At 40.5% G+C, this 12,653-nt stretch overlaps 1 protein-coding gene across 3 annotated transcripts in view; it reads left to right on the top strand.

The window, feature by feature from the left end:
• Positions 1 to 12,235, top strand: part of PSMC6 (proteasome 26S subunit, ATPase 6) — a 99,488-nt gene extending 87,253 nt beyond the window's left edge. For all 3 annotated transcript variants that reach the window (XM_033952409.1, XM_033952407.1, XM_033952408.1), the window contains exon 14: positions 11,491 to 12,235. In XM_033952409.1, the coding sequence (XP_033808300.1) occupies positions 11,491 to 11,609 (119 nt within the window). In that variant the 3' untranslated portion in view covers positions 11,610 to 12,235. The remainder of the gene's footprint in view (positions 1 to 11,490) is intronic.
• Positions 12,236 to 12,653: the final 418 nt, after the last annotated feature.

A 12,653-nucleotide genomic window follows, 5' to 3' on the forward strand; every position in this document is an offset into this window, starting at 1 on the left:
TAAAGAGACTTGGCCAACGGGAGAATCAGGTCTCTAATGTAAAACATACAGTGTTCATCCTTGCCAGATTTCTCGGAGTCACCAAAACAAGCAAGCCATATTGAAAGACTGGCAAAACAACATCAATCTTACCAGGTAAAGGAAAAGAATTGGGAAGGCTGGAGATGTTGAACAGGTGTTGCTGCAATGGTTTGCTGAAGCTAGAAGTCATCAACTGCCAATATATGGGCCTCTGCTGATGGAGAAAGCAGCACAGCTATCTGAAGAACTGGGTGTAGAAGACTTCAAAGCAACAAACGGATGGCTAGAGAGGTGGAAAGTTCGCAACCACATAAAATTTAAGAAGCAGCATGGTGAAAAACAAGTCGCGGATGAGTTTGGTTCAGAAAGATGGGTCATGGAAGTGTTGCCATCAATCATTGGTGGCTATGAACCATGCGACGTTTTCAACGCTGATGAGACGTGCCATCCCTGATGGAACTGTACTGGCGTGCCATCCCTGATGGAACATTGGCTTCCAAACGCAAAACGCCTGTCTGTTGAATATGAAAGCATGGATGATGGCAACACTGTGAACTGAATGGTTGCAGAAGCTTGACAATCTGATGAGAAGGCATAAGAGACACATTGTAATGCTGTGTGATAACTGTGCAGCACACAGCATTGACGTAAGACTAAAACATCAAACTTGTGTTTCTGCCACCAAACACGACATCTTTGATCCAACCGATGGACCAGAGGATAATTGCCAATTTCAAACATCATTACAGGTCGCTCGTCTTAAGATATGTGATGGCAGTGATTGATGCAAGCATGGAACCCAGCCCATGAGCTGCTGAGCTCACAAGAAAAATGACAGTGCTCGACTCTCTTCACATGGTATGGGAGGTGTGGAGACGAGTCTCATCAACAATTTCAAATTGCTATCGATGGGCGAGTTTCGTTCATGCATCTGATGAGACAAATGAAGCTGACACTTCATCCATTGAACTCCCAGTTGGACTCTCGCCACAAGAGTTTGAGCTGTATGTCGTCGTTGACAACGATGTGCCCACATCATCTGACAGCACTAATTCTGATATCTGTACAGTCATAAAGGACACTGCAAACAACCAAGAGTCATACTGCTGCGGTCATCACGACTAATGAAACACCTGCAGAGATTATTTCCTTCTCAGATGCGCTGAAGTCCCTACACACGCTGCGTTGTTACCTGGAGATAAATGGATGTCATGACTATGGACAGTTTTACAGCATCAGTAGTCAGGTACACAGCCTGAATCGTTCAGTCTGCGTGCAGAAAACAATGACTGATTATTTCAGTAGAATGTTGGTTTAAAAAAGGTTTAATGTATTGCATTAGACAGAACAGTGCTGTTTCTAAAACTGAACCGTGTTAAATTGTATGTTTTTTTGCTGAATAAAAGTTTTATTGCATTTGACTACAGCGTACTGTGATTTTTCATGACTAAAAAGTGGTACTCCGTTTAAGCGCACATCGTGGTCTGGTCCGGAGGGCTTGCACCTAAGCGGAGTCAACTGTATAAAGTTGTATATACCCATGTGTTGTCCAAATTGGATACCAAGTACCCAGTGGACTGCAGCCTCTAGTTCTCAACTCGCTCCTTGAAGTACACCTTAACAGCTTGGTTTTTAGGATTCCTACAATGAATAAGCATGAGAGAGATTTGCATATTTGTAACCTACTGTATGCAAACCTATTGTATGCTTATTCATTGTGGGAATCCTAAAAGTCCAGTTGGCTAAGTGTGCCTCCAGGAGAAGGTTGAAACGCTCAAGGGTAATAATAGCTAACTTTATAACAGAGCGCCAATATGAGATGTCCAAAAAGGTGCCCTTGAAACTCTATCGTATGGTTGCCTTAATGTGTCTTTGCATGGACCGTGATTTACACCATATAGTGAGATTTGAACTGACACTGCATTAAGGACTGATGAAATTTGGTTTTGTTTTAATTTATTTAAAATATTTATATTCCATACTATCAAATTTTCTAGGCAAATAATATCAGTTACATGAATAATCATAACATACAAGAACAACAAAAAAAATCCTCTAAAACAACAATAAAAACAAAACTCAAAATCAGTCTTTGCATTTATAGTTCAAGGCTATCAGCCTTTTTCGTATTAACCTGCTCCAAATGCCTGCTGAAGTAGGGGAGTTTTTAATTCCTTTTAAACATGTTTAAATTTTGCATTGTTCTGAGTTGATAAGGCAATAAATTCCACAATTTTAGACCAGCCACAAAAAAATTTATCTATACTTCTCTAATCTCACTCCAAGAAAAGAGGAGATATCCAATTTTACTATGTTTGCAGATCTTAACATTTTAGTTGAGTGAAAGATTTTTAAGCTCGCTGCTATGAAGACTGATACAAGATTTCTCAAAGTTTTAAACACCAATAACAGGATCTTAAATTCTATCCTCTATACAGGGGTAGGGAACTCCGGTCCTCGAGAGCCGTATTCCAGTCGGGTTTTCAGGATTTCCTCAATGAATATGCTTTGAAAGCAGTGCAAGCAAATAGTTCTCATGCGTATTCATTGGGGAAATCCTGAAAACCCGACTGGAATACAGCTCTCGAGGACTGGAGTTCCCTACCCCTGCTCTATAAGATTGGTAGCCAATGTAGGCATTTCAAAACTGGTGAAATATGGTGTATTTGTCATAGGAGAATCACTACTGTGGCTTTGTAAAAGGGGTCCTAATTGCTTACTGTGTTATGTGATACTGTACAGTACATTGCTGTATTTATTTTCTAGCACTGTTTGAAATTTTTTTTAACAGTATATCTGTATTGCTAATGTGAAAAACCCATGGGGCATTGCATTGGTTGATGAGACTAATTGCTTACTGTGGTAGTGTAATGCTGTACAGTATATTACTGTATTTATTTTCCAGCACTGTTGCGTGCAATTGTTTATTTTTAAGAATGTTACTTCTTTAAGCAGTACTGCAAATAAAACAAATGTTTGCAACATTCTAAATGTTCCACTATGGTTTTTGGCAAATGCTGTCTCATGCAGGAACCTAACCCTATTTTTCCTATAGGATCCATTAGTCACTTCCCCCCTCTTTTACTAAGGTGCACTAGCTGATTTAGCACACGCTAAATGCTAACGCGTCAATAGGATATAATGGACATGTTAACATTTAGCATGCGCTAAATTGGCTGGCACACCTTAGTAAAAGGACCCCTTTATGGGATTTTGAGGTGCAAAATGTACTGCTGGAACCAGGGCTGTGGAGTCGGTAGATAAATGTTCCGACTCCGACTCCTCAGTTTTTTGTACTTTAGACTCTGACTCCGACTCCGACTCCAGGTACCCAAAATTTCCTCCGATTCCGACTCCACAGCCCTGGCTGGAACCTAACCTATTTTCCCATAGATGCAGCATTTCGTTATTTGTGATTTCATGGTTCATTAAATTTTCCAGCAGCCATACTACCACAAATAACAAGAATGGACAATACATTTTAGAATATACAGTCAATTCTATTTGTGTAACTATACAATTTTTATTATTGTGAAAATTAGTTACGATATTATCTTTAAACGATGGTCTTCATCATAAGTGACAACAGACACGTAATCAAGGAATGACTTTAGTAACAAAGTTAAAAATAAGGTTTGATAAAATATTTGGGATAAAAATATTTGTTTATTAGACCAATGATGAAGTTTTAGACAACCTCAATTTTGAGATCTTTTCTTCCAAATTTATGAATCATTAAATTGGACTTTAAAAATGGCATCTAGAATTCATAGGGGCTATCTTAACAAAAATTTTCTGAAAGGATTGGTGGGTGATTCTGAATTGAGGGCAAGTAGTCCAGTCAGAGAACTTCAAGTTCTTACATCAGATGTACATAGTGTTCAAGAAAAAAAGGGACCCCCACAATGTTTTTCCAAATAGCTTAAAAATGTCATCCTGCAACAGAAACTTCTGCCTGAAATTTCTGAGTACTTTATTTTTCAATAGGATGGAGGTCCAGTGCATTGTGCTTTCAAAACTGTTAAGCTCTTAATGGATGAAACCCCAGAATTCATTGAGCCAACAGCTCAGTGGCATCAGATTTTGTGAATGTGTCGAGGTTAAAGGAAGACATCTGTATCTGAAAACAGGTGCAACCATGAGCAGATATAAGAACATAAGAACTGCCATCTCCGGTCCATCAAGTCCAGTTATCCGCACACGCGGAGGCCCAGCCAGGTGTACACCTGGCGTAATTTTAGTCACCCATATCCCTCTATGCCTCTCGTAAGGAGATGTGCATCTAGTTTGCTTATCCTAGGACTGTCGATTTCACAATAACCTCCTCTGGGAGAGCATTTCCGGTGTTCACCACTCGTTGCGTGAAGCAGAACTTCCTGATATTTGTCCTGGACTTGTCCCCCCTTAGCTTCAGTCCATGTCCTCTTGTCCGTGTCACATTGGACATTGTAAATAATTTTTTTTCCTGCTCTATTTTGTTGATTCCTTTCAGTATTTTGAAAGTCTTGATCATATCCCCTCGCAGTCTCCTTTTCTCAAGGGAGAACAATCCCAGTCTCTTAAGTCGTTCCTCATATTCCAAGTTCTCCATACCTTTTATTAGCTTCGTTGCTCATCTCTACACCCTCTCCAGCAGTTTTATATCCTTCTTTAGGTTGGGAGACCAATATTGGACAAAGTATTCCAAGTGTGGTCTGACCATTGCCCTATAAAGCAGCATTATAACTTTCTTCGATCTACTCGTGATTCCTTTCTTTATCATGCCTAACATTCTGTTTGCTTTCTTTGCCGCTGCTGTGCATTGTGCCGACGGTTTCAGGGTCCTATCTATCAGTGTATCCAGGTCCTTTTCTTGTTCGCTCTTACTCAGAGTTGCACCTGACATTCTATATTCGTGTTCCTTGTTCTTTTTGCCTAAATGCATTACTTTGCACTTTTCCATATTAAACTTCATCTGCCATTTCTCCGCCCATTTCTCTAACTGACACAAGTCACTCTGGAGTTCTTCACTATCCTTCTGATTGCCTGGCATAGCTTAATGTGTCGTCTGCAAACTTGATGATATCACTGGATGTTCCTTCTTCTAGGTCATTGATGAAAATATTAAATAAGATGAGCCCAAGTACTGAGCCCTGGGGCACACCGCTAGTCACTTTTTCCCAGTCTGAGAACTTCCCATTTATGCCCACTCTCTGCTTTCTGTTCTCCAGCCATTTGCCTATCCATCTTAGTATATCTCCCTCTATTCCATGGCTTTGTAGTTTCCTGAGAAGTCTTTCATGTGGAATCTTGAATGGTTTCTGGAAGTCCAAGTATATTATGTCCACCGGTTCTCCACTATCCATTTGTTTGTTCACGGTCTCAAAAAATTGAAGTAAATTCGTCAAACATGATTTCCCTTTCCTGAAGCCATGTTGACTGGCTCTCATCAGGTCGTGTGTATCCAAGTGCCGGACTATGCTATCTTTAATCAGTGCTTCAACCATCTTTCCAGGGACAGACGTAAGACTCACAGGTTTTTATTGCCCGGTTCTCCTTTTTTGAAAATTGGCGTGACGTTCTCTATCTTCCAATTGTCCGGTATCTGTTCAGTTCTAATTGACAGGTTGGCAAGTTTTTGCAAAATCTCTCCGATTTTAACCTTCAGTTCTTTTAAGACTCTCGGGTGAATTCCATCAGATCCAGGGGATTTGTTGCTTTTAAGATTGTCGATCTGGTAATATATCTGGTCCAAGTCCACTTCTACTGTGGTGAGGCTGTCCTCTATTACTCCTTTGAACACTTTCAGTGCTTCTGGTATTGTTGCGGTGTCCTCCTTTGTAAAGACGGATGCAAAGAATGAATTTAGTCTGTCTGCAATTTATTTGTCTTCCTTGATGTACCCTTTTCTTCCCTGGTCGTCCAGCGGTCCCACCGCCTCTTTTTCAGGTTTTTTTCCTTTTATGTATCTAAGAAGGGCTTGAAATTTTTGGCCTCTTGCGATATTTTTTTTATTTATAAGTTTTCAATTTATACAATCAAGATAAACTTGTACAGAAAGATGATTCATGAAAAGAAAATTATCAAAAGAAAATTAAACAAGCAATTAAAATAACCTAAACATAAATCTTCTCAAGTCCTCAAATAGATCCAAGATGTAAATCAAATGCGAGTACATCAAAAAGAAACAGTCATTATAGAATCATAAGCTATCAGAGAGTAAAGAACCTCTAATCTATTTGGCACTCTCCTTCTCCAGTCGGGACAGGAAGGTCGTCAGTTGGTGAGGATCAAAAAAGACATACTTCTGAGTTTTATAATGAATTACGCATTTACAAGGATGTCTAAGGAAAAAAGTTGCCCCTAGGGCCAGAACACCAGGTTTTAACAAAAGAAATTATTTTCTACGCTTTTGAGTATCCCTTGCCAAATCTGGAAACATTTGTATCTTATAACCAAGAAATTCTTTTTGTCTATGTTTATAGAACATTAAGTGCAAGCGTTAAAAGTAAAGTAGATGGAACAGACATTTCTCTATCAGATAAGTCTAGTACAGCTGAGATGTTTATAGGGTCTTGATTTATTACTTGTTGAATATCTCGAGTCTTAGTCGGTGAATAATACACTTGTGTAATAGGTAGTAATGCAGACTCAGGTATTTCCAATATTTCTTGAAGATATCGTTTCAACATATCTTTAGGTGTTACCGTAGAAACGTTTGGAAAGTTAATCAATCTTAAGTTATTATTCCTAGAAAAGTTCTCCAAAGATTCAATTTTCCTTCTTAAATTTATATTATCTTTAATCAAAGTCTCTTGAAGTTTCTTTGATAATCCTATATCTTCTTGAAGATTATTCGTTAAAGATTTAGAAACTTCTAAATCTTTTTTCAAGTTCCCTATTTCAGTGTCATAATTCTTGATTTTCCCTTCTAATTGTTGGAATTGAGAATTAAAGGTCTTTCCCAAATTAGAAATCAAATCCCAAAGAAATTCTAATGTAACTTCCTAGGGTTTTTGAGGTAAGAAAGCTTGCAAATTTATTCCAATTTGCTCACCAAATGCAGTCTCTCCCTGTTGTTGTTCCGTCTGGACTGTTCTTGCTTCACCAGATGTTAAATCCTCACTTTCTAGGTTCAGACTCCCATGAGAAAACCGAGAGCCTAAACTTCTGCTCTCCAGATCGAGTTCTCTGGCCTCAGGGGTACAATGTCCTCCGTCTCCTGGCAACACTCCCTTCCTCGGAGAGCTAGTAATGTGGGGTTGTAGGGGCGGTGCTCTGGCATCGGGGCTGAGCATTGTTTCAAGCCCCAAAGAGGCAGCCTGCATCTCGCATCGTTGCCGCACCTCCAGCGGGGAATCTGCCGATGCCACCGTGATGTCCTACATCTGCCGCAGGAATTTGTCAATAGTGCCGACAGCTACTGGTCCGGAGCGCCGCGAGGCCTCAACCGCGCTCCTGCCTCTTCACTTCGGCATACTAAAAGGTAATAGTTCTCAATGAAAAAAGTAGCAACTTCCTGGCGTCCTCTCATCAAGCTCATGGAATCGCCATCTTGGATCATTCCACAGCGTATGCTGGCCTCTTGCGCTATTTTCTCATAGTCCTTTTTGGCATCCCTCACCACCTTGTGACATTTCTGCTGGAATTAGTGTGGCGTGTTACAGAATAAGGGAGTTCTTCGCTTAATTTAGGCATGAGAATTTACAGTAGATTTCATTTGGTGTAAATCTTTGAACCCTAAATTGGGCATGGATCTTGCTATTCTGTAAACTGTGCCCAACTCTGTTTGTAGAATAATTCTTAGTGTTAATTTTTATCTGTGCCAATTTTTTGGCCCTAAATATTTAAACAATTGCAAAGTACTTTGAAATTATATAAGGGGGTCTTGTTTTTCCCAGACACCACATATATACACCCACTGTGGGTCAAAAAGATGGATATATCAGTATTGGGGAGCTGTATAAAATGTAACCACATGGAGGGTGTTCTGCCCCTTTTTTACATGGGCATTTGCTCAATTTCTTATATAAGAACAAGTTTAAGTTGTTTGTTAAGATGTATAAGTAAGGTGTACTCTGTGGACTTAAAATCCTCAGAGGGGTTTGTTTCTCCCAGAAAGCTAGGCTGAATCCACAGAGCTTAAGACCGCCCTTCTTCAGTCAGAGAGAACAGTTGCCATGTTTGTGAATCACATGGCTGTATGAGAACCTGAGACTAGCATTGTCAACTTTATTTCTAACGATCTAACACAGCTTAGTTTTATATCTAAGACTGGAGAACAGTATTATTTCCACCAGGTGTGGACACACTCCCAGCTCCCTATTTGAATAAAAGGGGCTGGTAGAGTAAGAAGATTCTGTGACACGTTGAACTACCTTGAAGTCATCAATTGTAAGTGTTCATTCTTTACTTCATGTTATTAAAGATGTTCAAGAAATACAGTCTGACTGGTAACACTTAAGATTACAGAAGTAAGGGTTAACTGAATAGGAGCGTCATACAATTGCCAATATAACTCAGAGTGAGTTCAATAGTGTTTGGCCATTCAGAGGAGTCCTGTTTTTCAGTACAAAACTTGTTCAGGGAAACTGTTCAGTAAGCTATAGGCAGCATAGAGGGCACCTTAAAACAAGAATTCTGGGCTGCCATATAGGAACATTTGGATGCCATGCTCAAGATGAGAATGGATACAAATCCACAAATGAATTTGCATAACTGGATGATTTTATGGAAAGAGTACAAGTGCTGGCTCCCATTTATCCATCAGATATACTTGATAGCGAAAAGATGTATTTTGTTGCAATGGATTCCTGATCAATCCCCAGCTTTGGTGTTATGGAGAAATCAAACGCACAGCCTGTTACACATGGAAAGAGTGTCTTATTGAAACTGCTGAAGAATGGTCAAAGAAATGTTTTCTAAATGTTTGGAACCATTTTTTTGGAACTTTAAAGATAAGAGTTCAAACTGCTTTGGTAAATAAAAAGTTATTAAAAAAGGGAAAAGGGGCTGACTGTAGAAGCTTCAGTCTGAGATGGGGAAAAACTAATTTGTCACACAATCTGTTTTTCATGAGGCAAATTGTTGACGTTTTAACAAAAGTTTTTGACATTTTTGCTTTATTACAGTGACAGAATAAAGAGATTTAAAATAAATTGGACTTCAATTTTGAGATTTGTTAGAACCATTGCAGCCATAAACATTTTGCACATTTTAGTGAAGTGACACGTTAGGAATACTCTGTGTTTTCAGAGTGAGAGTTTTCAGAGATGAACATAAGAGTTGCCATATTGGGATAGACCAAAGGTCCATCAAGCTCAGTATTCTGTTTCCAACAGTGGCCAACCCAGGTCATGAGTACCTGGCAAGATCCCAAAGAGTAAAGCAGGTGTCTGGGAAAAACAGGATCCCTTACATAATTTAAAAATACAATTATTTAAATATTCAGGACAATGGCCTAGATTCACTAAGCAAACCGATCTTGTACCGATCGGTTTGCTAGCCCTTTGTGACCCAATTTCCCTAAAACCTGATTCATTGACGCCTGTAGTGATCTGATCCCGATTCTTCCATGCAAATTAGTAAAACCCCATGCAAAATAGCCAAGTGATTGATTCACTAACAATTCCTTGGCTATTTTGAATTGGGTTTTACTATTGAATTGGGTTTTACTATTGACAAACCCGACTGCTGCAGACCTGTCGGTAACTGAGTTACTGACAGTTCTGCAGGTTTTTGACAGGTCTTCCTGTCTTTTTTTTTTTTTTTAATTCATTTTTTTTCCCATGGCACAGATATTTTGCATGTGTTACACACGCAAAATATCTGCCTCATAAAATGAAGAGACAGGCAGACCTGTCAAACGTCCGAGGGCCCCCCCAACAACGAATGTGATTCCCTCCCACCCCAGCAACCCACAAATAGCAGGAGGGATGCTCACTTCCTCCTGCCACCACCCGACGCTGCCCTCCCTGCCCATGCGAATATGGCAGGAGGGATGCCAACCTCCTCCTGCCACCACCAGATGCTGCCCTCCCCGCCTGTGCGAATATGGCAGGAGGAATGCCAACTCCCTCCTACCACAAACAGGCCCACCCCCCGGCATGGCACAGCCCACCCCATCACGGCCCGAAAACTGCCCGTATCTAAAAGTTGGGAGCAGGAGGGGTGCTCAGCCCCTCCTGCTCTGTAGGCCTCCTACCCCCCCTGACTGGACCGGACCTGACTGGCCGGCCCACCCCCAGGCTGGCCAGGCACCCCCTACCTCCAAGTTGGGAGCAGGAAAGGTGCTCAGTCCCTCCTGCTCCTCCAGATTTCAGCAACGCGTCTGCCTGGGCCTTAGGCCCCGCCCCAGTGCATCATGTGATGCACAGGGAGTAGCCTAAGGCCCCGATTGGCTCAGGCGCCTCGGGCTCCTGCACTGGGGCGAGGCCTAAGGCCCAGGCAGGCGCGTTGCTGAAATCCGGAGTGCCTGAGTACCCCTCCTGCTCCCAACGGAGGTAGGGGGGTACTGGGCCGGCCCGGGGGTGGGAGGCCTACAGAGCAGGAGGGACTGAGCACACCTCCTGCTTCTAACTTTTAAATATGGGCCTTGCCGGTCGGGGGGGATGGGAGGCCTACGGAACAGGAGGGACTGAGCATCCCTCCTGCTCCCAACTTTTACGGGGGTGTTGGGTCGGACGGTGTGCTGTGCCAGTGGGCATTTTTTTTCTTTTTATAGGCCTGATATTTTGCGACCTATTAAAAAAAAGCTGGAAAAAAAAGCTGGCAGAAGCCTGATAGCAGTGACAGGAGGCTGCTTCTCCTGTCACTACTGTCAGGATCTGCGCATGCTCATGCTCAAGGATCGCGCTCTAGTGATCCATGTCAAGTGGGGGGCATGTCAACGATCGTCCCCATTTGCATGCAGGCCTTTTGTGAATTTGTCAACCTGCATGTAATTGGGGATGGATCGGTGACAGACTCGGGGGTTAGTGAATCTAGCCCTAAATTCTGTGTATATCACTGATTAAAAATTAGCATTAAGCATTATTCTATAAACAACGGTCAGAGTTAAGTGCAGTTTATAGAATAGCGTTTGGTGCCAGGATCCACATTCAAACTGGGATGCAAGTATTTACACCAACTGAAACCTTAGGGCCCTTTTACTAAAGCTTAGCATATGCTAATGAATTAGTACGTTATAAATGTTAAGAAGCCTAGTTTTTACTTTTGGTTTCTTTGCATGTTCTAATTCTCTGAGCATGTACTAAGCTTTAATAAAAGGGACCCTAAGTGTTTGATGGTTATATATATCACAACAGGATTAGTGTACTAAATCCATTCTAATAAATTTGTGCCTTTATGAAACAAAAATCTGATCCTGTACAGCTAAAGTCTGAGTAGAATTTTGTGTACTCTGGTTTGTAGTTAATATTTCTACAATTTCACAAATAAAGCATATTTTGCAAATACTTGTTACTACCTAAATTTTCCTCTTGTTTATAGGCATGTTTGCTATTCGAGCAGATCATGATTTCGTTGTTCAAGAAGACTTCATGAAGGCTGTTAGAAAAGTTGCTGATTCCAAGAAGCTAGAATCTAAGCTGGACTACAAACCTGTCTAAGAGAATAGTCTATTTTTCGTTTACTGTATAGGAGATGTTTGTAATATTAAATGGGGCAATTCATGTGTCTCTTGGCTGTGATCTTATACAAGCCATGTGTATAACACAGTAAAACAACAAAAGAGTAGTGATTAGTAACCTAAGGCTGCTACAGAAATGTATTTTTTGTTGAGCATCTGATAAATATAGCATTTCAACACAGCTAAATGTTCTCTGTGTAGTGCTCTGGTATTTAAAAATGAGAGAGATTTTTGGGGTTCCCCACAGGGATACAAACTTGACTTGTGCAGATGGGTACTACTAACAAGTAGTACCTGAAGCTGCAAATTAACTGAAAACCACGTCTTTATATGGTTTTTTCCCTTTTCAGAATATGTATGACTTTTTAATATACTCCACAGCGGGGAGCTTTCTAATTATGCTGAATTAAACAGGCTAAGTTGAAGTGCTGCTTTGAGCAATAGGGGTATGGTATGGATTCCCTCCATTCCCCTCATTCATCATGTAAAGAAAAGTATGATGTGACATACCAAATGGCTCACTTACTAAAGCAGATTTTAGATTTTTTTTTAATATCTGTTTTTTGGTCTCCTTTAAGAGTTAAATAAAGATTTTCACCAACATGTTCCTTTCTGTAGTGCTGGTCTGTTTGCTTAGAAAGGCATGTTTGCACTCTGAGATGTGATATTCTAGCTCACATATTCTGCATGAATATGCAAAATCCCTTTTTCCACGCCTTTAATACAACAGTAGGGAGATTTGATCCATATTACAGTTGACATGTTGTAATTAGCAAAATTGTTACAATTATTTCCATTTGTTTGGGAATTAGGCATTTCACAAAACTTATGTTCAGCATTGGTAAGGGATAATGATGCCCAATTTGAATCGATTCACTTCAGTGAATCGATTTTGTTCTCAAAAAAAAAAAAAAAAAAAAAAAAATTGGACTCAATCACCGATTCAGTGATTAACATCCCCCACCCGATAAGAACATAAGAATTTGCCATACTGGACAGACCAAAAGTCCATCAAGCCCAGTAT

The sequence above is a fragment of the Geotrypetes seraphini genome, chromosome 7 (genome assembly GCF_902459505.1).
Source record: "Geotrypetes seraphini chromosome 7, aGeoSer1.1, whole genome shotgun sequence".
Lineage (NCBI taxonomy): Eukaryota > Metazoa > Chordata > Amphibia > Gymnophiona > Dermophiidae > Geotrypetes > Geotrypetes seraphini.